The sequence below is a fragment of the Cladophialophora yegresii genome (assembly GCF_000585515.1).
Source record: "Cladophialophora yegresii CBS 114405 chromosome Unknown aczIN-supercont1.1, whole genome shotgun sequence".
Lineage (NCBI taxonomy): Eukaryota > Fungi > Ascomycota > Eurotiomycetes > Chaetothyriales > Herpotrichiellaceae > Cladophialophora > Cladophialophora yegresii.
In genome coordinates this window covers 2,595,188-2,619,293 of record NW_006913045.1, presented here as the reverse complement: position 1 = coordinate 2,619,293, position 24,106 = coordinate 2,595,188, and the positions used below count along the sequence as shown (strand labels likewise).

At 55.1% G+C, this 24,106-nt stretch overlaps 9 protein-coding genes across 9 annotated transcripts; 4 read left to right on the top strand and 5 right to left on the bottom strand.

The window, feature by feature from the left end:
- Nucleotides 1–1,869: 1,869 nt before the first annotated feature.
- On the top strand, nucleotides 1,870–2,394 carry A1O7_00927 (uncharacterized protein; the record flags this gene model as incomplete). The annotated part of the gene is made up of 1 exon (XM_007754967.1): nucleotides 1,870–2,394. One exon carries the CDS (start codon nucleotides 1,870–1,872, stop codon nucleotides 2,392–2,394), a length of 525 nt encoding a protein of 174 aa, XP_007753157.1.
- A 419-nt stretch (nucleotides 2,395–2,813) lies between these two features.
- Nucleotides 2,814–4,212, bottom strand: A1O7_00926 (uncharacterized protein; the record flags this gene model as incomplete). Its single annotated transcript, XM_007754966.1, has 4 exons — nucleotides 2,814–3,478; nucleotides 3,539–3,845; nucleotides 3,909–3,989; nucleotides 4,165–4,212. 4 exons carry the CDS (start codon nucleotides 4,210–4,212, stop codon nucleotides 2,814–2,816), a joined length of 1,101 nt encoding a protein of 366 aa, XP_007753156.1.
- Nucleotides 4,213–5,061: 849 nt separating this feature from the next.
- A1O7_00925 (sterol carrier protein 2) lies at nucleotides 5,062–6,492 on the bottom strand (the record flags this gene model as incomplete). The annotated part of the gene is made up of 2 exons (XM_007754965.1): nucleotides 5,062–5,390; nucleotides 5,448–6,492. The coding sequence occupies 2 exons, from the start codon at nucleotides 6,490–6,492 to the stop codon at nucleotides 5,062–5,064; spliced, it is 1,374 nt and encodes a 457-aa protein (XP_007753155.1).
- A 1,624-nt stretch (nucleotides 6,493–8,116) lies between these two features.
- On the top strand, nucleotides 8,117–9,456 carry A1O7_00924 (uncharacterized protein; the record flags this gene model as incomplete). Its single annotated transcript, XM_007754964.1, has 5 exons — nucleotides 8,117–8,239; nucleotides 8,292–8,326; nucleotides 8,378–8,451; nucleotides 8,504–8,722; nucleotides 8,774–9,456. The coding sequence occupies 5 exons, from the start codon at nucleotides 8,117–8,119 to the stop codon at nucleotides 9,454–9,456; spliced, it is 1,134 nt and encodes a 377-aa protein (XP_007753154.1).
- A 2,507-nt stretch (nucleotides 9,457–11,963) lies between these two features.
- On the top strand, nucleotides 11,964–13,362 carry A1O7_00923 (oxidoreductase; the record flags this gene model as incomplete). The annotated part of the gene is made up of 2 exons (XM_007754963.1): nucleotides 11,964–12,228; nucleotides 12,284–13,362. The coding sequence occupies 2 exons, from the start codon at nucleotides 11,964–11,966 to the stop codon at nucleotides 13,360–13,362; spliced, it is 1,344 nt and encodes a 447-aa protein (XP_007753153.1).
- Nucleotides 13,363–13,491: 129 nt separating this feature from the next.
- A1O7_00922 (uncharacterized protein) lies at nucleotides 13,492–13,950 on the bottom strand (the record flags this gene model as incomplete). Its single annotated transcript, XM_007754962.1, has 1 exon — nucleotides 13,492–13,950. The coding sequence occupies one exon, from the start codon at nucleotides 13,948–13,950 to the stop codon at nucleotides 13,492–13,494; it is 459 nt and encodes a 152-aa protein (XP_007753152.1).
- Nucleotides 13,951–14,285: 335 nt separating this feature from the next.
- Nucleotides 14,286–15,875, top strand: A1O7_00921 (uncharacterized protein; the record flags this gene model as incomplete). The annotated part of the gene is made up of 1 exon (XM_007754961.1): nucleotides 14,286–15,875. One exon carries the CDS (start codon nucleotides 14,286–14,288, stop codon nucleotides 15,873–15,875), a length of 1,590 nt encoding a protein of 529 aa, XP_007753151.1.
- A 610-nt stretch (nucleotides 15,876–16,485) lies between these two features.
- On the bottom strand, nucleotides 16,486–19,768 carry A1O7_00920 (3',5'-cyclic-nucleotide phosphodiesterase; the record flags this gene model as incomplete). Its single annotated transcript, XM_007754960.1, has 4 exons — nucleotides 16,486–17,949; nucleotides 17,998–18,593; nucleotides 18,643–19,530; nucleotides 19,588–19,768. The coding sequence occupies 4 exons, from the start codon at nucleotides 19,766–19,768 to the stop codon at nucleotides 16,486–16,488; spliced, it is 3,129 nt and encodes a 1,042-aa protein (XP_007753150.1).
- Nucleotides 19,769–21,546: 1,778 nt separating this feature from the next.
- A1O7_00919 (nuclear protein localization protein 4) lies at nucleotides 21,547–23,553 on the bottom strand (the record flags this gene model as incomplete). Its single annotated transcript, XM_007754959.1, has 3 exons — nucleotides 21,547–21,777; nucleotides 21,827–23,444; nucleotides 23,486–23,553. 3 exons carry the CDS (start codon nucleotides 23,551–23,553, stop codon nucleotides 21,547–21,549), a joined length of 1,917 nt encoding a protein of 638 aa, XP_007753149.1.
- Nucleotides 23,554–24,106: the final 553 nt, after the last annotated feature.

Here is a 24,106-nt window from a genome sequence, read left to right as displayed (position 1 = left end):
TTCTTGTCTACACCCATTCGAGCCGTACCCATAAGTTGCGGAGTACACGGTACTCTCGATCTTCGGCGCTTGAGGAAGGAACCAACGGGCCTCGACCTGTGGCCAAGCGCGCCACCGAGCTTGCTGGCTTGGTGCGTGGCCCGGGAACAACTCAGAGCACCTGCAACTGCCGCCTGACCGTTCCTCCGCTACACACTGTTTCCTCCCACAGATAGGCCCCTTACTCTATCTTCTCACCGTTTCCCGTCCAAGCTCTGTGGGTCGGCGAAGTAATTGAACGTGTTGAATCTTGATTGCTCAACTGATGTCGCTGGGGCATTACCCATATCACGCGCGCAGCTTCGAGACCCACAGCTCTGCGTCAGTTAGGAACGTCGTCTCACTCAGCTGTCGGAAACGGATCTATCCATCAAGCGAAGACTAAATCTTACATCGCGTTTCTTACATACTGTTCTTCGGGAGTATGGGGCAGCCTGCCAGTCACAATGTCCAAGCAGGCAGCGCCTTGGATAATATTGACGACCGAAAGGCCTGCGCTCGACGCTCAAAGCAGAAATGCTATCAACGAATGGTGTGGGATGGTCGGCAAGCAATCGAATCGCCGCCCACACAAAGACAACTTACAGTTCCCCTCGCGGGCTGTCAATTGGCAGGATCAACAACGAGCGAGTAGTGATCCTCTGAAAGTCGCAAATTTGTTGAATGATGTTGAGGTTCGAACGCCGCACAGCGCCAAACCACGCCAGGCCCGACGCACCAAGCTCAGCGATGGCACTTCATCGGAGGATTCGACCCTAGCATCTCTCACCAGACCTACTACGAGATCACCACACCGTAGTCCAAAGAAGAAAGGTGAGTCGATGGTCGACCGGTCGCTAGGATCCAACCGGAGCACACATTGTTGACGACCATGCAGGGTCGGTTTCTATCGAGACTGAACATCCCAGGGACGGACTGGATTGGAGAAGCCAGCGGGCAACATCCATGTTCTGCAAGGATGGTTCGATGGGCATCAGGGTAGATCCATTCGATTGTATCCCTGGTACGACAGCCGATGCGAGACAAGCAGAAATAGTGGATTATTGTAAGCTGGCTGGACGGTATGCGCAATCGGCTATTCATGCTGACATCGAACCTAGACAAGCAGATCCTTGACCCAGGCGTGGTGGCAACATTCTTTGTCTTCGACATGCGAAGTACATATGGCAGAATGCCGCTCGAGTGTTTAATGGACGAAGACTTCCGTCCACTCGGCCTCGCTTCCATTGCTGGTACAATGAGCTCCGTGAGACATGCAGCCGTGAACCGAGAATACATCCTCGCCCAACTGGGGAAGGGTATGCGCCTACTTAGACAGCGACTAAGCCGACCGGGTGGCGCCGATGCAGACATTGTCCTCGTAAGCGTCATGTTCCTAGCGGCAACAGCGGTAGGTACACTCTTTACACAAGATTGGGGCCTGCGGAAACTGATTTCGGGCCTGTTCAGTACGTAACGGGAGATTTAGCAGGCTTCAAGGTCCACACAAAGAGGCTCAAACAGATGGTCGCAGCACGCGGTGGTTTGGATGGTCTGGGCTACGGTGGCGGTACCAAGACTGTCCTGCTCCAGTGAGTACCCTGAGAACCTTTGAGCCGTGCAGGAGTGGTGACTGAGCCTTTCAGATGGGACGCCTCGTGGAAGCTGTCAACGGGTGGCAGCTTATGGGTCGACGATCGACCTCGAAAAAGGTCCACTTATCCATCATTACCTCTTGACGAACGGACTGTTGCGCTTGTCGATCGGTTGCCTTCTGGTTTCCGAGAGCTCTGCACAAAGGGTCTCATTTGCGTCGAACTCTTAGACATACTGGCGAGAATGACAACAGCCATGTCCTATAAATGCTCGAGGCACATCCCATACGACCAGAAAATTGGCCTGTACGACGACTACCTGTCGGTCGCGAGTCTCGAAACTCTAACGACTCCGAAGGAAGAAGGCAGCACCGCTCCACCGTCATTTGAGGCTCTACTGACGTTAGGTCTGATCTTGTTCTCATCTACGGCGTTCAATGAAATGCGAGCCATACCAGTGATCTTCCGAGGACCCATGGACGCGTTGTACGAATACTTCATACGTTTGGACCCAGCCACCCACGAGATAGGTGACGACTCATGGAACCAGTGCTATCAGTGGCTGTGGGCTGTCACTGTGGATGCTTGGCGAGATGCGTCTCGAGAGCTCATGCCGCAAGGACGTCACCTACAAAACCAGTTCTACGAGAGATACGCTTCGAATTGGGAGACTTCGCAAGATCTGGTGGACATGCTGAAGCAATTCTTCTGGACAGAAGACCTCGTACAATTCCAAAAAGCAAGCTTTGAGTCCTTCAAAGCTAACTGGGAAGAACGATAGCGTGCGGCGAATCCGCAAGCGCAGCGGCGGTGGACCTGTCCTGAAGAAGAAAGCCATCATTTATGGTCTGGTCAGCCTGGCCATGTCGCGAGACTCCATCCACCAAACATGACAGGCAGGAGATACTGGGTTCAAGGGGAATGTGGTTCCCGACCCTTGACGCCGTCCTAGGCCTTTTCTTCCGACGAAATCTGATTCTAGATCGACATGAAACCGTCTTACAGTTCGCGGCCACATTGACTGGCCCTTGCGCGCGATTGTCCGCAGATGATAAGTCGTCATGGAAGAGCGGGTATACTCCTCAATGCAGTATTGACGGATGACACAATACCGCAATTACAGAGTGCTTGGTTCTTGAATTTCCGAGCCTATGTTAAGTTAAGCGACAAACTGTGGCCGTGGTAACTTCCTGGCGATATTTATACTTTGTCAGCAATAACTTGACCGGTCTTTTCACCGCCTGGCTTGAACACAATCTTATGGACCTTTCTTGCCTCAAAGTCCTTGTATGCCTGTGGCGCGTCCTCCAGGGACATGGTCTTTCCGCACAAGAAGGCCACTTTCTTCTGCTCCTTGACCAGCACTTCGAGCGCATCTTCAAAGATACTCCGCACAGGACACCTTCCAAAGGCCATGGTGATGTTCTTGCCATAGCACAACAGTCCATTGAGAGGGAGCATTTCCGTATGCACACCGATGGACGAGATCTGACCCCACGGACGGATCATATCGAACCCCAACATGAACGCATCGGCATGTCCGACCACCTCGAGCACGACGTCGACGCCACGTCCGCCGGAAGCAGCCTTGATCTTCTCGACAGGGTTGTCATTCAGATTGATAGGGATGGCACCAATCTTCTCCGCTTCGGCGAGACGTTCGGGAACAGAATCTATGGCATAGACGGTCTTGACCATGGTCAGAGCGCAGGTGATGGCGCAAATGCCGACAGGGCCACAGCCGATGACGACGGTGGTGAACTCGTCTCGATCCCGCTGAGGAAGGTTCTTCAGGAAGCGGCTGGCGGCGAAGTAACCCGTCGGGAAGATGTCGGCCATGAGGACCAGCATTTCCTCCGGAATCCCTGTTCGCCCACGGTGTGAGTTTCCTTTCAGGAACACCAATCAAGCGGATAGTAACGTACCACTCGGGGTCTTCACAAGCGTGGTATTCGCCAACGGGACCCTGACGTACTCGGCCTGTCCACCATCAACCGTGTTGGCCGGCACAGAATTCCCGAACAATTCGCCTTTGGCACAACGGCTGGCCTGGCCCCTCACGCAGTAATAACATTCCTGACAAGCCGTGTAGAACGGCACGACGACCTTGTCACCGATCTCAAAGTTGGTGACCGCATCGCCTTTCTCCTCGATGACGCCGACAAACTCGTGGCCACAGATGAAGTTTGGTGGGCACTTCAGGTGGCCGCGGTAGAAGTGCAGATCCGAGCCCTGTAGGCAGGAAGTTAGCAGTGAAGGAATGTATTTTTGTTGTTGAAGGAGCGGGAAACTTACACAAAGTGCCGTGGACGTGACTTTCAAGACAGCATCCGTGGGCTTCTGGAGTTTCGGGTACGGTCTGTCCTCGACGGCGACCTGTGGAGAGCGTCAGTGCCAGGTGCCAACAATTGGCCTCCTCGGGTCCGGTCCTTGCAATTGTTGTACTCTGACTCTTGGTACACATTCAAGTGCTGAAGGCCCGGCGCGATGGCCCAAGCGAGGACACGACATGACATGACACACGAGCTTCATCAGATCATAAGGTACTCACCTCGAAGTCACCTTTGAGCACCACAGCGCGCATAGTTGAAGGAGGCATCTTCGGCAATGAAAATGAGTCCTGATTTAACGTCCCTTTAACAGCGTCTCGCTCGGACAGTAGTGGTTCTCTCGCGGGATTGAAGACGCCCCAGGTACAACACCGATGCTGATGTTGACGCTGACGTTGATACTGATCCTGACACTGATCTTGATATTGAAATTGCACGACAGATAGGTATACTCCAGGTGTGTTCCACCAAATAACGATCTCGCGTATATGTATATGTGCGTGTTGTGTATATGTCACGGCCTAGGAATCGTCCCAAGGACCGTTCGTTTTCTTGTCTCTACTTTACGCCCTACTTATCCTTTCATCTTCCACCGGGTTCAACCGCTCACACTCGGGGCAGTCGAGCGGGGTTACTCATGGAGCCATGGGGCCGTGTGGAGTGTGTGTGACTGTCTGAGTGAGTGTGGTCGATTCCCCTCGGTGGCGTTCCGTGGTTTGACAGCCGAGGCGCGCGCGGGAACATGCGGGGTGAGCCCATGAGACACACCACAGGGCAGGCCGCGTGCGAGGCTGAGCAATCCCCTTCTCCGTTTCTTCAAGGCCCAGCGAGATCGGCGTACCACCGGTGCTGTGCCGCAGGGTGTGGGTGTCCTGTACGGAGTACAAAGGCGGAAGATGAACGAGGTCGGAACGCATTGGAAGGGATGGGAAGGCAAAGGAACCGATGTGACAAGGGCGAAAGTATGAGAGTTTACTCCGTCCTGTTCTCCGCTATGTATGTGCGTGGAAATCAAAATCCGAGTTTGGATTTGCTTCGTTCCTCATTCTTCCTTCTTCACTTTCATTCTGTACAAGCCATCTAGATAAGTACCGAAACGTGGCTTGTGCATAAACTAGTTAAAATCGAGCTTGCACTTTGCTCTCGACGTCCTGGACAGCCCAGTCCGAAAACTGTTTTTGCGACACGGTCCTCCGGACCTGCTCTGTGGTAAACCCCTTGGCCTCTGTGGCCGGGTTGTAGCCCAGGCCGGTGGCCTTGGCCACCTGTTCGTCGGACACGGGGGTCGCGGTCTTGCCGTCGGCGCGCTTGTACACGGTGACGACGACGGCGCCGCCTAGGCCGAGGTTGTGCTGCAGGCAGTATTTGGTGTCCTTTACCAGGCGGTTGTTGGCCCAGCCTCGGAGGTGCCATGTCAATTCAGCGCATTGGGCGAGGCCCGTCGCTCCTGATAGATCTTGTCAGCTTGCGGGAAAAAAGTGTCAGAGTGCTCAGAAGGGCATACCGAGAGGGTGGCCCTTGGAAATGAGGCCTCCAGAAGGGTTGACCACGTATTTCCCACCGTATGTGATGTCGCCGTTGCGGACCAATTCGTGGGCTTTGCCCTTGGGACACAGACCCAGCGCGTCGATGACGCACATCTCATTCGCGCTGAAGCAGTCGTGGACCTCGACGACGGTGACGTCGTTGGGGGTGATGCCTGCCTCCTCCAATGCGCGCTTACCTGCGTAGGCGGACATTTGGTAGCCGACCAAATCCATGGCCGAGCGGCTGAATAGGTCCGGTGAATCGGTGGCGAGTTGCTGGCCTGCGATTAGAACGGCTTGCGACTTGAGGTGGGGTCTCTTGTCGAGGAATTCCTGCGAGACCACGACCACGGCGGCTCCGCCATCGGATGTGGGACAGCATTGCAGTTTCGTCAAGGGCGGGTGGATCATGGGTGACTTCATGATCTGCTCGAGGGTATATTCATCCTTGAACTGCGAGTATGGGTTCCTCTTGCTGTGTTCGTGGTTTACACGTGCAATTTCTGCGAAATCCTCCGCCTTCGCACCGTATTTCTCCATATATTCACGGCCGGCGTTGCCGAATAGCTGAGCCGCTCCGGGAGCGTTTGTGACTCCTCGAGTGGCTTTCATCATGGCATTGGTGGTGGATGTGGGATTCTCCCGATCGTTGAAGTATGCTTGTAGACTGCCGGGGGACATTTTCTCAAACCCAACGACCAAGACGCAGTCGGCCGCGCCGTAAGCAATGGCTTGTCTGGCCATGTTCAGCCCCGTTGAGCCTGTCGAGCAGTTGTTGTTCACATTGTAGATGGGGATCTGGGTCATGCCGAACTGATAGAAGACGCGCTGGCCGCAGGTCGAATCGCCATAGCAGTAGCACGCAACGCCCTGGTCGACGTCGTCGTAGTTGATCTGGGCGTCGAGCATGGCCTTGATGCCGGCCTCGAATCCGAGTTCGTGGTAGTCGACTTTACCGCGGGGCTTGATGAACTTGGTCATGCCCACGCCGAGGACGTAGGCTGGGGCTGGTTTGCGAGGCATGGTGGCGTGTGAATCTGGGGTAATCTGGGGTGCAGATAGAAGGACTGAGACACGGAGGGAATGGCGACTTGTGATATCGAGTCGTCTAGGAGGAGAGAAACAATGACAGCCAGAAGGGGCACGACTGCAGTTTATGTTTTGTGAACAGAACATTCGGAGAGAGGTGCTCGCCGGCGATTGATATTGCCTCGCTTTTCGGCTCAACGTGCAGCCTGGACCTCGGTCTGTTCGATTAGCCCCAAGTCAGCTGTGGGGCGAGCCTGCGGAGTTTGTTCCAGGCGGTGGCCACGGCCGCCGGGGACAATCAGCGAGGCAGCCACAGACGGGGGAATCACCAGCCACACACGCCACACAAGCCAGACTAGCCCATAAACTCAGTTGTAGTTGTCCGTAGCCAGCATACATGGTTCTTTGGTTCACCGTACGGACCAGTGGATTTCTGCACCCTCTCACGCCTCTCGGGCCTGTCTGCCCTCTTGTGCCTCTTGTGTGTGGGCCATCACGATCAGTCACCGCCATTTGTCGATCAGAGGATCGTCCCCTGTTAGTCTGACAAACAGTTATGCGCTCTTGCATTTGGAGGGGTAGAAGCTCGTGAAACAGCCATGTTCCCGGGTATGCGAATCATCGATAAGCCAGTCCCATTGGAAGCCGCTGTCGCCCAAGGCTCTCGACGTCATTCCTGCAGCATCGACGAGTAGCAATGCACGCTCAGGCGGAAGCGGGGTGCGCAGGCACACTATCCACAGCTCTGCCAATTGCCAATGAGCCTGCGGGCGACCACATTCCATGCTGCACCATCCAGTCAGTCTCCATGTCTTCTATTGCCGAGTCGTGTCGGTGCACATGCTGTCATTGTCGCTGAGACGGATATCTGAGTCTGGCCTTCATCCTGACTCCTGCCCGCCCTAACCTCGCTCACTGCTCTGCGGTCCCCATTTCTCTGTCGTGGAGGCCTTGCTGTCGACGCGTGTGTTGGCGTACGACGACAAGCTCTGGTAACCCATTGCAAAGGCGGACTTCGACTCATTCTCATTCGCAACGAGCTCAAAATTTTGGGCAACCCCTCCAAAATCACGTCTTCGGACTTCCCACGGTTACATATAGCCCTCAAATCACCTCACAAAGGGAGAAATTGTGCTTCAGTCGATAGCCCAACACAGGGGCTACCTCTACTCGTCTGTCGCAGCACCCATCTCGCTTCGAACGCTTCGGTGCCGTTTTTGGGAAGTGGTCTTGTGCTCAGACAGGGATTGTGTTCTGGTACTCTTAGAGGGGGGAGGAAAGGTTGAACATACCGGTCTCGGTGATGGAGTGTGGAACGCAGAGGGATCTTCTCGGTCGAATAGATTGAGAGATCTATCTTGCGTTCCATCGGGTTCCGCAGCCCATTGAGGACATGTGTGAACGACGCGGACACTGGAGGAATTGATTGTTTCTGCCACTGTCTGCGTGAACAAGGAAATCTACAAGGGCGCCGATTTTCTGCCCGACACTTGGTCTGTAAACGACCACCATCGCCGGGGCGATGAACCATGCCAGCAAAACTTCTAGCGACACCTCACCTTTTGATCATGATTCAACTTCCAAACTTCCATCCAAATCATCACAACCACCCTTAACGATGCCTTCGCACTCAAAGCTGGACACCGGCTGGACCTCCGCCGATACTCGAATCTATTACACGAAGAAATATCGACAAGTTCTTTCGTCAGGTCCCGCATGTGCCCTGGCTGTTATTGCAGGAGTGAGTTGGCCGAGACCAACCTCACAGACCGCAACGTTGACCCCAGTTCTAGGCTCCTCTCGAAAATATCAAGACCAGAATGCAATCGTCAGTAGCGGGCACACTCGATTGCATGGTACAGGCGCTGACTACTTTTAGACGTGATTTTGTCAATGCCTGGGATTGCACCAAATTCACCTATCGTACTGAAGGCATCCGTGGCTTCTGGGCTGGTAAGAAACAGGACTGGGCCACAGACGTTCGTCCATGACTGACCGCTCCCAGGCACATTTAACCCGCTGATCTCAATTACCATGTCTCGTGCTCTCGGATTCTCTATCTACCGCAAGGCAAAATACACCTTTGACAACTGGATCGAAGCCGCCACCGGCCGCTCTCCCTTACAACATGTCAACAAGCCAGGCACGTACCCGGACATGTATACCATGACCTGCTTTACTGGAGCTGGCATGGTCTCCGGTGCCGTCTGCGCTGTGACTCTGAGTACGTCTAAAGATCGAATTGGTAGATATGACGCGCTGACTCTCAAAACAGCTCCTGTCGAACTGATCAAGAACGCCACGCAAACCTCCGTTCTCATGGCCTCGGCTCAAGCTGACCACACCAACCCCACATCCGCTACAGAAAGTCCGAAGAACTCCGGCCGCGTCAGTTCCTGGCAATCCATGAAACGCATCGTCGCTCGACAAGGACCCCTCGGTCTCTGGACAGGTTTCCGTCTGCACATGATTCGCGACACAATCGGCTCGGGCATCTACTTTGGCATCTATGAAACCACAAAGCAATCCCTCAACTCGTACTACGGCGCTGAAAAGGCGAACTCTGCAGGAGCCATCGCCATGGCGGGCGCTCTCTGCGGCATCGGCGCCTGGGTCATGACCTATCCATTGGACACGATGAAGACCCGCGCGCAGAACAATCTCGTCGGCAATAGCTCGGCACCCAAAGCGACGCTATCGTCTGCTCTCGAGTCCGCCGCCAAGACCGCGGCCTCGTCAGTGTCCAGCGGCAGCAAGTGGAAAGGCGTGGAAATGATCATCATCCGCAGCACGCTGCAGAACATGATCCAGATGTCCTTCTTCGAGCAGGCCAAGGTGTGGATTGACGGGCTGGAGTTCTCGGACGGGAGCCGCACCTTGCCTGAGGTGGAGCGCCAGTTCGGGAGAGACAGCAAGGTCAAGCACCACAGTGGTGTTGGCAGAAACGATAAGTTGTAGGACGCCGTGGCGGTGGGTGGTCTGCGGTGCTTTCTGGAGCGGGCTGCGTGCATATCGAGCTTTGTTGACCAGTGTGTTAGTACAACTAGGCTTAAATGAGCTGAATAGGACGTGCAATGCATACAATGAGATACAAACAAATGTGTAATGTATTCCACCGATTTATGATCGATGTCGACCTGTGGTCAACGTTGGCCTGCCGCCCAACATAACACCCTAGTTCCCACTGACACTGACGCCGAAAGACGCTGGTGCTGACATCAGCGTGCACTGATGCCCCTGACGCCAACGCCTCGTTGATCGGAATGAGAACACGATACATGCAGTGCATTGACTCGGGTCTCTTCCGCGTCCAAGACACCACCAACGACATCCGCTGTTGAATACAGAGACAGAATGAAAGCAAGCTTCCCAGCAAACACGTGGAGCGCTCTGAAGATGAGTTGGCATAGTCATCAATTCAGGTGACAATCCACTTCTGCGGCTCACTGGTCCGTGTTCGGCATCTCGCACTGGTGCTCCTCCTCTCGTTGTTGAGTGAACCAGCAGGAAAACGGCCGCCACTGAATTCAATCCATCTACTCGTCTCGGACGCGTTGGTCCCGTCGTCCGCGTCCGCCGTCTTTTCATCATCAGGCTGCTGATGCTGTCGTTGACCGCACGAAGCTTGTATATCTCATCATGCATGCCAGCCAGAGACACTGTGCAAGAATTGCCCATGAAGAACAACCGGACGTCGAATCTCCAGGGGCTCTGTGTTCGATGTAATTTTCACCTCCTTCGGGTGTTTTGTACGTGCCCGCTTCCTCAACCTGCTACTCGTAGGGTGGCAATCCGACATGATTGCGTTGCCGCTGGGCAAGGATGATGTCCCGATGTTCCCTCCTCTCCGGAAGGCTCGACGGCTCCAAATGCCTTTGCTGCTGCTTTCACTCTTCGTCTTCCCAGTCCGGTTTTGCTTCAAATCTCGCAGTCTGGAGGCATACTTGGGGCGTTGGTATAGATCCTGCGCATGGCTCAGGACTCTTGGTAGGACGTCGGAGTTGGTGCCACGGCACGCACAATATCAGATAATCCTTGATCAGACAGCGACGGACTACGCTGACCTGCAGTCTTCAAGAAGCAGAAGCAGAGGGAGCAGCAGGAGGGGTTTGGGGTACATTGTAAGAACTCGCGGTGGGCTAGAACGAGTTTTATCTGTGATGAGAGGATCATAGTCGAACTTGAAGCTGAGCTGAGTACTCTTTCGAGGCGGAGGGTTGGGGGGCATTTTTGTCGATCGAACAATAGCCTCGCTCTTTGACGAGGCTCGAGCCTACAAGAATCGTAGTATTTGTGATGCCGTCGAACATAGATGAGCCTTGCGGGTTTATCGAGTCTCGAACATTGAAGTGACCTAATTACCTGTTCTCCGCGTCTATTACTAGAGGCAGGACTCCTTCGTCCGGCCACGCGGTGCCTCGGTTCTATCGCATCTTCACCAGGACCTGAGGTGATGATTCGTTGCGGGCAGGGGCGCCAGGCTACGTCTTCAGCCTCGGCCAAAGAAGCCAACAAGGCGCGCAGACTGTGACCGGAACCCTCGTGGTGAGTTCGCGATCAGCCGCGCAGGTGGTGGAGTTTTGTGGCTGTGCTGCAGGCGCTGGTTGACGGCCACGATTGCGGTCCGTACATACCCTGATCGTCAGGAAATTGTTGAGTCCGTCCCGCGCAGAAATACGTCTATGAAGAAGGCAAGCCAACGCAGAAAGCATGATTGAATCCTTCCATAATCCTCTGTGAAGGACATGTTCGATCGCGCTCATCGCAGCTACCATACTCCCTCATTACACAGTAAGGTCCGGAGTATGGACGAGTTCCCACGACATCTGCGTTCTACAGAGTACCGGTGTCAGCTCGTTCGGAAGCATATCCAGAGGTGGCTTGCGTCGGAGTCTGTGCCAAATGAGGCTTGACGGCCGCTGTGGCATCTCAATCTTCTCCGAATGCGAACCACGCCCATACACCTGATGATGAATATCAGATGGCCCGGCTTTGATTATCTACCCTTGCCTGTCCGAACGGCCATGGCATCTGCTCGGAAAAGGTCACAAACAACACAGCCGACATTGGGCCACTTGGTGAGGCACGAGGAAGCTGGTGGAAGCGAGCCATCGCCACCGACCGATTGATGACGGAGAATTCGGTCGGCGTGTCTATGACTTCAGATTCATGACGTTACAAATCCAAGCGACGCGGTAGTTCCGAAAAAAACTTATTGGACAATCAATCCACAAATGCCGAATAGATACTGGGTATATATGGACTGAGTCTTGTTCAGGACTATATGAAACGTCAATAGAATTAGAATTCGGCTAAAAAACGACGCTGACGAATTGAGCATTTACTCCGTCTATATTCGTATAACCACTCGCTCGATAATCGCAACCCTCCCAACCCTCGCAACCCTCGCAACCCTCGCAACCCTCGCAACCCTCGCAACCCTCGCAACCCTCGCAACCCTCGCAATGCCCGACCGCTGGCCCTCGGAGATCAAGGACGCGGGTCCTTTGGCCCAGCCCCTGAAGTTTGAGTTCAGCGGCAAGACCGCCCCTAATCGCTTTTTGAAGGCTGCCATGACGGAGCGCCTATCGTCCTGGGACCCAGAGAACAAGGAGAAACGAGGTGTCCCTTCGGAGCAGCTTATCCGGGTATATCAGAGATGGGGCGAAGGCGGATTTGGTGTGATTCTAACAGGAAATACCATGATCGACTACACCAATCTGGAAGCACGTAAGTCGCCGAGTTGACGAGAACTGAGCCGTGTGCTGACAAAAGTGTCGTTCAGCCGGCAATCCAATTATCCCGGGCGATGCCCCTTTCGAGGGAGAGCGCTTTGAAGCGTTCAAAGAATTGGCGAAACAGTCCAAAGCGCATGGAAGTCTCGTTGTCGGCCAAGTCTCCCATGCCGGACGGCAGGTTGCTCAGGGACTCCAGCCAGACCCGGTCTCTGCCAGTGACGTGCAACTGGAGGGCGACGTAATGGGAATGCGGTTTGCCAAACCTCATGCCGCTTCTCACGAGGAGATCCAAGACATTATTGCCCGATTCACCCACGCCGCCAAGTACCTGCACAAGGCTGGATACGATGGCATCCAGCTCCACGGGGCCCACGGCTATCTGCTAGCACAGTTCCTCTCCCAGACCACCAACAAGCGAACCGACCAGTACGGTGGCTCGCTACAGAACCGTGCCCGACTCATTCTGGAGATTGCACAATCCATTCGCCAACAGCTCCCTTCTTCGTCAGGCTTCATTCTCGGTATCAAGATCAACTCGGTCGAGTTCCAAGAGGGCGGATTCACGGCGGACGAGGCCAAGGAGCTCTGCCACATGCTGGAAGAGAACGAGTTCGACTTCGTCGAGCTTTCCGGCGGCACTTACCAGTCGCTGGCATTCGCGCACAAGCGAGAATCGACGAAGAAACGGGAAGCCTTCTTCATCGAGTTTGCCGACCAGATTGTCGGCGATCTGCAGAAGACCAAGACTTACGTCACCGGCGGCTTCCTGACGCTCGACGGTATGGTCAACGCTTTGAAGACTGTTGACGGTGTCGGGCTTGCTCGGCCCGTATGCCAGGAATTCCACCTCACCAAAGATCTGCTGGAAGGCAAGATCTCGGGGGCCATCGAACAAAAGGTCGATCGCGACGACTTTGGTTTGACGAACGTCATTGCCGGCAGCCAGATCCGGCAAGTCGGCAAAGACCAGGAACCGATTGATATGTCCAAGCAGGAGAACGTTGACGCCTTCATGACGGATATGGGGACATGGGGTGAGAAGATGAAGTCCCAAGGTGCCAGCGCTTACGGGTATGTTGACATTGAAAGTGCAAAGACGTCGCAGTATGGAGCACCAGCAGCTTAGACCGATGGATGTAGCATAGTCGACCCGCTCAGTCGCTCATCCACCAGCGCTGCTGATAGACCATAGAGTAGATGATAGAGCTTGACCAACCATCAAATACCCAACCGAACATGGAATGTGGCGCATATATCACACCGTGACCTTCTTCTCACCTTCTTTGTCCTGCTCCCTGGCCTTGTTGTCCGCCTCGTTCTCAACGACGAGGATGCTCCCCACGACCGCGATGCCCACGCATGTCACAGCCATCAAAGTCACCCCGCCCGTGTTGGGCCTGAACTTCCCGTCCTTCAACAACTCGAGCACACTAAAGTACCTGACCGTGCCGTGGCCGACGCAAAGACTGCCTGCCGCGACCAGCACGCCGGCAGCCAGCTTGGTCCTGCTGTCCTGGAGTTGTAGCAGCGTGGGCGACAGAGCCGCGAGAACTTCGACCTTCTCCAGTGCGACGCCGAGGGCGATGAAGCCCAGGCCGGTGCGCGCCCAGGCAAGGAATGTGCGCTCAGAGGCGAGGAGGTCGCGGGCCAGGCTGCCGGTGTTGGGGAGGGGAGGGGCGCGGATGAAGCGGAGGAGGGATCGGAATGGTGGCATGCTGGCTGGCGCGTGACTAGCGAGGAGCTCTATTAGGAGACACTCGTCTTGTAGATTGACTCGTGTCCTCTGTACGCCCTTTATAGATCTGCGCGCGTGCTCGAGGTCAAAGAAGATACGAGTAGGCAGGATTGCCGGGCGGAGAATCCGACCACCCCTCCAAACCCCCATGCACCACATGGCGCAAGAACCACGTGTTTCCCTTGCTCTGTACTCGCAAGGGATTCCGTGAGTCACTATGAGCTACGAACTATGAGAATATATCATCCCACTCAGTGAGTCTTGTCGAGCGAGGGCTTGACACCAGCTCGCCAGACAATCATCATTGTCGCGACATGCCGTCGACCGAAGCCCTCGACGACGACGACCTCGCTGCCCTCCTAGTCGCTGATGCCCGCCAATCCTCCCTTCGCTACGCATCGCAAGGTCTCTCGGCATTGCTCCCCAGGCGGCCCACAAACTCGGCTGCGCCAAAGCCCAATACTCGGTTTCTCAAGAACCTCGTTCGGGACGCGGATACCCACAATGCGAAGCTGAAGGAGAAAGAGGAAGCCGAGGCGCACAAACGGCTCAGGACGATCCGGGAGGAAGAGAGGAAGAGAGAGCGCGAGAGGGCAAATGAGTTGAGTGGGGTGTTACAGAGGAAACGGCGCAAGTTGAGTGATGAGGGGCACTACGACAGGAAGCAATCGAGGCGTCATCCGCAAGAGGGCGTCAACGTCAGACACTTAAATCGGGTGCAAAGTCCCCGGCGCGAAGAGAGGAGAGAGCACGACCACGATGACGAGAGCGGGAGACATAGGCGGCGACGCGAGCGGCGGGAAGGAGAGGACAACGCTCGGCGACGACGCAAACGAAGTACACCCTCAGACGACGACGAGGCAAAACACCGAACTTCCAGAGCCTCTGGATCTTCGCGCAGAAACCGTTCTCCGTCACGATCACGAACACGGTCACAGGCACGGTCAAAATCGAGATCGAGGTCGCAGAGCAGAGAAAGAAAACACCACCGCAAATCGGCAAGGCACAAGAAGGAGCAAAGCCTTCCCTCCGGCGTAAGGTCAAAATCCCCGTCACCGGCCAAAAAGGCCGAACGTCAACGCCATCACACATCGCCGGCCTCCATCGCCTCTTCATCCTCCTCCCGCTCCTCATCATTAACATCCGACCCGTGGTCCAGCCTCATCGGTCCCCAGCCCGCCTCCAAATCCGCCCCAACCTCGAAATTGCAATCTCAATCGCAACCTCAACCTCAGTCGCAATCCTACATAAGAAAGCGCGGACGAGGCTTCACCTCCACCTCCACCTCCGCCAGCTCCACGACCCCCCTGTCCACCTCTCGCTGCGACCCAACATCCAATTCCAACTCCAACATAGACACACACTTCGCCCCGACATATAACCCCTCGACCGACACCACCACAGACGCGGTATCCGACCCCTCCGACGACTGGCCAGCCGCCCTCTCCGCCCTACGCCATCGACAATCCCACCGCGCGAAACAGGCCCTCCGCCTGCGTGAGGCGGGGTCCACGGACGCAGAGATCTTGCGCTGGAATGGAAACCGTAGTAGTGCTCGAGATGTCGTCCTGGACGGGGATCTCAGAGATGTTATGGACGTGAAGTGGAAGAAAAGGGGCGAGGAGAGGGAATGGGACGTTGGCAAGGCGGCGCTTCTGGACGGCGATGAGAAGGATATCGAGCGGGAGCAGGAGCAGCAGGAGCAGCAGGAGCGAGAGCAAAAGCAGAATATCAACGCCGGTGGTGAAGCTAATGCCATCACCAATACCGAAACCCAACACGAGCGACGAGAAGACCGAAGGGAAAGAAAAGCGAGACTCAAAACGACAGCAGGAGACGAAGTCTTCGCGTGGAGACGGCCCCAGAACGGCCTATTGAAGCAGTTCAAGAGCGCCCTGCGGTAATTAACTGGTCCTGGCCTGGCCGGCGATCGACTGACTTCTGCATCTTGGCGAAGGGCACCACATTTTGAGTAAGACCGGAAATGGGCGCGTTTGGATCGGGCACTCGTCCTGTCCGTCTGGCGGTGGCAAAGGACAGGGCCACCGCGTGTCGGACACTTGTTCACAGGCCATCGTTCAATCAAGCATAGGTAGAGAGAGTCAGTCGATACTGTCTTGATCCATACAGTCCAACTCCATAGACTAGTTTGGGTAGTTTTGGCTTGCGGACCATATCCGGCCGCATCTCATCCATATCGTGCCTGCTGATCTTCAGTCGCCCCGGAGCTTTCCCTTTTGTACCATGTATGCCTGGCATCGTTGCGACAATGCTTCTCACAATGTGCTATGCGCACACTTCCCGTCATGCCCGAGTCATCCATCCTTATCATGCATCAAACGCGTAAAAGTCCATCAGTGGCCCATAGACGAGAAGTGGAAAATGCCCGACACAAGCCTCCTCGCGCCGTCGGTCCGCACACCCACGATACACAATACCTCCCAAGAAGCTCCATAGGCTCCAACACGTAACAGCGCTGTAAATAAAACGTCAATGTGCACTCCTTCTCTTTCGTCACCCCCCACTACCTTGGCTATCCGGCCTCTCCAACCCACCCTCCACGCTTTTGTCACTGCGATTTCGCTTCCAAAAGGCGAGACCCAGCTTCAGCTTGCTCCTTCTTCTGCCCATGGTCTTCGTGCTGGCTTTTCGTTCCTTTGCACTGCTGCCCTCCAGACTCCCATTACTCAGTATAGTCGTGTGAACGTCGTACTTGCTGCCTTCTCGGCTTGTGGTGCTGTTACTCCCCATGCTGAAGCTGGGCCTGAGGACTGGGCTCCCCGAATGTAGCGGTGCGCTCGCTGCTCGGTTGCGCACCGCCTGAAAGCTGCTCTGATGCCGTGATGCGTCTTCACTCTTGTCTGATATATAGCTTGTGGCGCTGCCACTAGGTGTCAGCACCTCTTCCCCACCGCCTCCTCTCAGTTTCGTGCCTGAGACAATCTCACTTTCGGACGACACTGGCCCATCGCTCCGAATCTCCTTGGGTTCAGTATCGCTTGCCGGCGCGCTAGCTCGAGTACCCGGGTTGGACGGACTATAATTTTTCTCCGGATCGAAAGTCCGAACTGGCTCATCCTCGTTTGAAGTCGCGAATTTGAACTTTTGCATACTCTGTGCATCTGAAATCCTGCTCCCGTCTAGGGCCTCCGGTGGAATAGCCTCCGCGCCTGCTCGCATCGAGACCATGTTGTCCCTCCGTGTGTCGATTTGTGCCATCAGTGACTCAGACGAGATGTCCCGTGCTGATAGTCCCTGCCGTGGTGTACTGCTGGAGGTGGGGCCGTCGTTCTCTTCAATAGGCGTGCCGTCCAAAGTCAGCTCAATCGGGATAGGTTCGCCGTTGACAAGTGCGGAACCTGATCGCACCCGGTCCGAAGCTTTCAGATCCTGGCTGGATCCCGACCCTGCCCCACGAAGATGCGGTGAGTCAACTCCCGGAATCACAATAGCTGCAGCGGCCGCTAGTGATGATGGCCGTGAAGCATTGTGCGCTGCAGAATTGGCACCTTTCCGACCCCGTCCAGGATCTGGAAACGATTTCTCTGGCGACTCGCCTCGGCCTCGCAAGGGAGATGTTGGGAGGTGCCTCTCCCTCACGGATTCTGACGCACGGCCGGTAGGACTTTGTGTTCTCGGACTTATCGAGCCACCATCGCCGCGTCCTGTGCCCTTTTTGACAAGCTGAACCTTCTTCTCGTGCTCCGCTCGAGTGAACCACACCCCCTTGTTTGTGAGTATCTCGTCGGCTGCGAAACGCATAGGAGGGATTATGTCAGCCACGTTGGCAAATAATGGATGGGCGAAGATGGTCATGAAGCCGATCTGACCGTTGGCCAGCTTCAGCATGTTGCCCAACTCGGGAGGACCGCCAAAGAGCGTTGTCTCCAGTCCGACCGCTTGCTCCATCTCGCCTTGATGAGCAAACTCCTTTTGCAGTAAATGGGTCCATTTCTCAGCTACCACCCACGGCCGTGCCTGTATGTGTCAGTCAAGGCTTCAGACTAACGAGGCCATGCTACGTACCACATTGCTGATGTCAGCGCATTTAATTAGCAATCCACAGGCCAAAGTTCGTGCCCAATCAACGTCCTTTGGCGACCATCCATCGGTCGCCTGGCTTTCATGGATCTTCTCCTGCAGGTTGCCCAGTTGTTGCATGTAATCGGAGTGGACCCCCATGTCAGTAGCGAGGATGGTACTGATCATCAGCTTCCGAAGGGCTTTGTCCTGGAATGCGACCGGCCAGTGGCGGCGGAGAATCTGCGAGTAGGCGGCACAGTGGAAGGCTTCCAAGACCGACTGGTCGTTGTACAGCTGTGCAAGAGGGGCATTGAGTTTAACCAGGAACATGTTGTTAACTCCAGGATGGCCAACGTCGTGTCCGATTGCCGAGACCAGAAGTGTCAATGCCTCAAAGGGTCCTAGCAAACGAGCGATTGGTGACTTCGAGTCTGCGAACGGAGATGGTTCGGCACCGGCAGGGTAGGGTGGAAGAGTGCCAATCTGGATCAGGAAGTAGAACACAGACTGCAGAACATCGACGGCATGCCTGAAGTTATGGTAGAGGACGAAAGAGTTGTAGGCGACACGACAACCCTGCATGAAATGAAGCAGGTCGCCTGGTAACAGAGGTCAGAGAAAGTTGACCGCGTTTGAGCGGGGACTCACGTTGGCTCATGCTCCACTGCTCACACGCTTCCATCTCGAGGCAGTGGTTGAGCATGTAGTAACCGGCGTACACCAGCTCGTCTTCGGTAAAATCGTGTCCTGAAAAGTCCCATCTGCCGACAGCGGCCGCGACGACTGGCTTCCGAGAATCCTGAACAAACAAATCACGGTGCTGATAGTCCTCGATGATGTTTTGCGGTTCACAGATTCCCTTTAGTAGCTTCTTCACCATAGCCTCTCGGAGGTAGGCGTATGGCTTCTCGTCTTCCATGCCGACCCATGACTGCTTGCGGTTCCGTCGTGCCATGGCCATGAAGCCTGCTTGTTCCTTCTTCGCATTCTTGTATATCCGATATGCATGAACTGTCAAGCCCATGATCCCCGCTTTGTCCAGTGGACTCTTCACCACGTCCAAGGCACCGGCGTCGAGACATTGGAGCATCAATTGAGTGTCGATGACGTCTGATGTATCCTCGATGGCGACGGGCTCGGCCTCGGGGCCATAGGGCGCCCTAGACACTTCGGGTTGGCGGACGGTATCGACAGCCTGGTCGTAGGAATCGTTTCGTTTGGGCTGGACAATCGCCACGGGAATGATCAGCTTAACGCCTTCCTCTACCTGCAGATCTGAGGCTATTCTGGACAGGAGTTGAAGACCGTACGACTCGTCGGATTCCGAGGAGAAGGTGATTTCTTTCCTGAGCAAGCTGGGCGATGGCAAAGGGGAATCAGAGGAGGGAAAGAATTTGGGACGAGACCTCAGGTGGCCATGTTTTGATTCTGAACCGACATCGATACAGGCAAGTATAGGCGTGCAGTCGAGCTTGACTTGGTCATGAAGTTCTGACAGCTTCGTGGAGAAGGCTCTTCCTGAGCTACACACATACACTGAAGCCTCCATGTGAGCCGCGACCGCGACCTGATCGAGGAATGGACGATACTCACCTTGATTAAAGACGGTCAAAAACGCATTGACATTGGTTTGTAAGTCTGGTGGGAGGTCCGAGAATTCGACTTGTGAACCTGCTCTTGCGGGCGTGGTAGGAGACAGCCCCTCCCTCGAGATCCACCTTTCTGTGTTGAATCTCTCGTCAATGTAGATTACCCGACAAGCAGAAGGATCCATCGTCTCGGCGCGGGTGTGAGGTCGGGAAAGAAGTCGCTATTGCTTCGACGCAGGCTTTAAGGGCCCATAATGCAATCAAACGGCCAGCGGGACGAGTTGTGAAACTTGAAGGTCTCTGGCGCAGGGTTTATTCGGGACAATAGGACAGGGTATCCAAACAGAGACGGCTGCAAACGCGGCTCGTCTGCTACAAACTCATCGCGCTCAAGGCTGCGAACGCGGGTGGTGGAACAAACGGCCGGCGTTGCGACTTTGAGATTCCAGCTGAGAAGCTACCACCGGAGGAGCTCGGCGGCGTCAACACAGCACGACTGTACTGAGTTGACGAGCTCCAACGGCGCAGGTCGCTCGAAGACTCGGATAGTGGACGACAACGGGGCGAGAAGCCGGAATGGTGGCAGGTCGCAGCTGTCAATCGAGGTGTCCGGGAAGGCGCAGACAAATGCACGCCTGTCCAAGGAAGGGTGGATTGCGCCTGCGGATTGGCGAGATACCGTCGCACTCCCAGAACTAGTGCAGCGTAGACAGTTGAGACGGAGCAGAGCAGATGCAGGCGCAGGTGGGAATGGTCTGTCTGGATTTGATCGACTGGGACTCTTTTGCGACTGCGCAGGTAGAGCTGAGGGGGGGATTGAGTCAAGCTTCTTTCGGTTGCAGCAGGGCAGGAAGAGTGAGAAAGGCACCCTAGACAGTAGGCCCGACTCCCAGGCTCGTTAACTCGACAGGGTTAGGCGCTCCCCGGGCCTCTGACTGGTGGATCGGAAGAAGCAAGAGAAGCCGAAAAGAAGGCAAAAGAGGCACTAGAATCCCCAGCCACGCCAATCACTTCTTGGCCCGGTCCTGGAGTACCTCGTACGGGCTCCGTCTGCTGAAACTCTGCTCACCTGTCCCGCAGCAGCATGCGCACGTTGCCAGTGATCGTCACCATCTCCTATCCGCTCGATCATTGAGCAGCTTCACCTCAGCCTATCTTGCAGGCTCCAGCAATGCTGCAGGCTTCACGATGTATGTAACTTGGGATAGGCATCTTTCAAGTTTGCCATCCCACCAGCCCTACTCCGAAAGGCGGGAGGGAATCATACGGAGTAGGGGGATTAGCGCTTCCAAAAAGCTTCTAGAACCCGCCTATCATTGCACTGCCATATGAGGACAGATGACCGTGCAGTTTATTTGCCGTCACCTTTCCAAACCACGTCACCAAGCCTTTACCTTCCAACGTCAGGGGTGTATACTAAAGCAGAAATAAAAGAGTCATCTCTGTGCCTCCTGGGATGGATGTGGGCGCTGTTCATTCCTCGGGCATTCACATTCGTGACCAGCTGACCGTGATGAATCCAGTTTCACCTCAGACATCTACTGCCTTCCTTTGACTGGAGCCTGGCCTCGGTGATCTGGTGGAAACATCACCTAACTAGGACCTCGCTTCTGTAGATCGACGACCTTCTGTCGATCCCTCCAAGGGTCATGCTCCTTGCCTGAGGACCCCTCGAAATGTGCGCCCACGGAGCAGGTTAGGTGATACGGCAATGTTGTGCCAACCCAGATGCATCTCCACTGTGCCTGTCCACAGGATTTGGCCCTCGTCTTGCCATCACATCATCCGCCCAGTCCCGGCCATCTGCACTAACACTTTGTTATACACAATCCTGGCATGTCGTACCACCTCTACCACGACCATGCGCCACCCACCACCCATTATGTAAAAGTGCCAGTTCAGTGGTGCCAAAATCCATGTGTAGCATCTGTATCTCGTCGCTCGTCGTCTCGTATAGCTCTCCTCATCGCTCGAGGCTAGCCGCCTGTTTGAATCGCTTAGCCAGGTTTTCTGACGGGCTCTCAGGGTCGAAAGAAACGTCCTCTGTCGACAAATTCCATGAACGCTTCAAGGGCCTCTCACCATATGATTCGAGTATTGCCAACAGGGTTCCCCAACCGGGAGACTCGGTCAAATGCGACGCATCCACCTGATCTCGTGTTGTCGCAACCCGACACAGAATCTGTTCTTCTTCCTATGTCCATTGTTAACGGGATTCAGCTGGTCGAGACTACCAGACATACCTTGCTGAAGACGCCCATGCCATGAAGGAAGCACAGGAGGTGGAAATCGGACACCGCCTCTACCGAATTCGAGGAGCGCAATTGTTTTGACACATCCTTGGGATCTTGACCCTCAGCCACGGCTTCTCTATTCTCCACGGGGAACTTGCTGTTCGTAAACAGCGGCCTGGGGCTGATAGGCATTCCGGCCGTCAGGGAGACCAATAGATACTCCACCGGGAAACTAGGCTTAGCATTTTCTTGCACGTTCGCGCCATACTCATTGATCCGGCGGTAGAACACCTCGGGGATGTATCGCTGTCGACCAGTCACGCTTTCATCGTCTTCTGATTGAACCAGCATCACCGAAGGATCTGCTGACGGCTCCACAATGTCCGCACGAACCATCTCTACTGCCTCGTTGGATGCCTGGTACGCTCTGATGGTGATGCTCTCGTCTTCGTCGCCAGTGACTACACATGTCACAAAGTTGGACCCGAAGCGACCGGTTTCACTCCATTTCGAAGGTCTTGAATACCGCGCCTGGAATCGCGCTGCGAATGCAATCTCGAGAGAGGATAAGAAGTACGAGTCGATGTGTCGTTTGCACACAGCTTGACCTTCGCCTTCCTCCGGTGGCATTAGATCGGTGAATATCACGCCCACCCGCTCCAGGCCGCAGAGTCTTGCAACATCATCTACTTCTGTCTCGTTTGGCCACTCCGACAAGCTGAGCCCGTCAACTTCGCCGATCTGAGGCGGCTCGTAGATCGCTTCGACGACAGCTTTGACGCCTAACGGCACCTCTGTATACTCTTCGTACCGGCCGTACAAGAAGCCGAGCCGCTGGCTTCCAGACTTTCTCCAGAAGTCAATCAGCTTATCGACCATGCCCGCGGATGAAAACTCGACATGGTCAACCATTCGGAATGGCTGCGGTTGGAGGGAGATGGCGCTTGGCTGACACTTTGAGCATATACCCTCTGGCCAGGGGGGATGACCCGCCGGGCAATCTTTCTTGACTCGGTAATAGGGTTCGGTGAGAGGTGGCATATATGAGCTCTTTAACTCGGGCTTGTTCGTTGCGAGGTTGATTTTGCGCAGGTAGCCGTGGAACGACAGATGCTTGATCTTCCGCTCTTCCAGGTATTTCTTGTCGTATGGTTCCAGGGGTTGACAGTAGTCGCACATTCCCTTCGGACCATGCCGGCACATCTTGAGATCTCGTGGCCTAGGAATCTTGCCATCGTTTTTATCGAGCCGGTCATCCAGTGCCGACTGTTTAATGACCTCCCATGGGTTCTTTATAAGTGTTGGCGAAGTCACAGCGACGGTAGACGTTAGCGGCGTAGGCTCCGGCAAGGCAATCGTGCCGTTCAGCCGCCGTGAAGCTGCAGGCGCTTCAGGATTTGAGTGGCCGTTGGACAGTTTCTCGAGCTCCGAGAATCCGATAAATAGTTTGTCCCCATGTTTCAGTCCGACCTGTTGCAGTTCGACTCCAGGTAGATCTGCTAAACGTCTCTCTCTTTCAGGATCCGGCTTAGAGCCTACCGGTCTATTGCTCAAGACTATCGAATCGGCATCGGTGTTTGAGGGGAGGTTGTCTAGAATCTGCCACCCCGTCAGTTCACCCGACTGCCTTGATCAGGTGGGAGAGTTCGTGCCTTTGAAGTGAGTGACGAAAACTGCTCTGTAGGCTCTACGTTCAGTCGAAACTGTCCCAATCTCGATTCAAACCGTAGTAACATGGTGGTGGTGGTGAGTCGCGCTAAAGGCAGAGTTGAGAGACGGGCTGTTGGTCTGTATTGATGGTCGTACGTAGTATGGGGTGGGCAGCACGATATCGGCCTCGGAGTGGAAACGGACCAAGTTACGAAATGGTGGAGGAGTGAGGCAGCCGTGACAGCAAACAAACAAGCCCGCTCGTGACTTCCGCAGAGCTGCGCTGTCGCCACGAGGCTCTGTTGGTGAACGGATGTTTGGACGTTTGGAGAAGATTCTCCACAAGGCGGCAAGGCTCAGTACGTCATCCCGCACTCCGACGATGACGCTGTACTCCGTACGATGTACCTCGTTAGGTGCCCGTGGTGCCCCCGGTACAAACCTACCCTGGTGCCCTGGCATGCCTGGACGGTACATACCTGGTCTTGGTCACCTACACAGGGGCGGCCATTTAGCCTGCGACACTCTTGAACACTCACACTTTACCTCAGTCGTGCCTGTAAGCACCTTGCCAGTAGTCCATGGTTAGGCTCCACCAGGTTGCTCGCCAATTGCCAGTCGAGAGATGGGTGCCTTGGA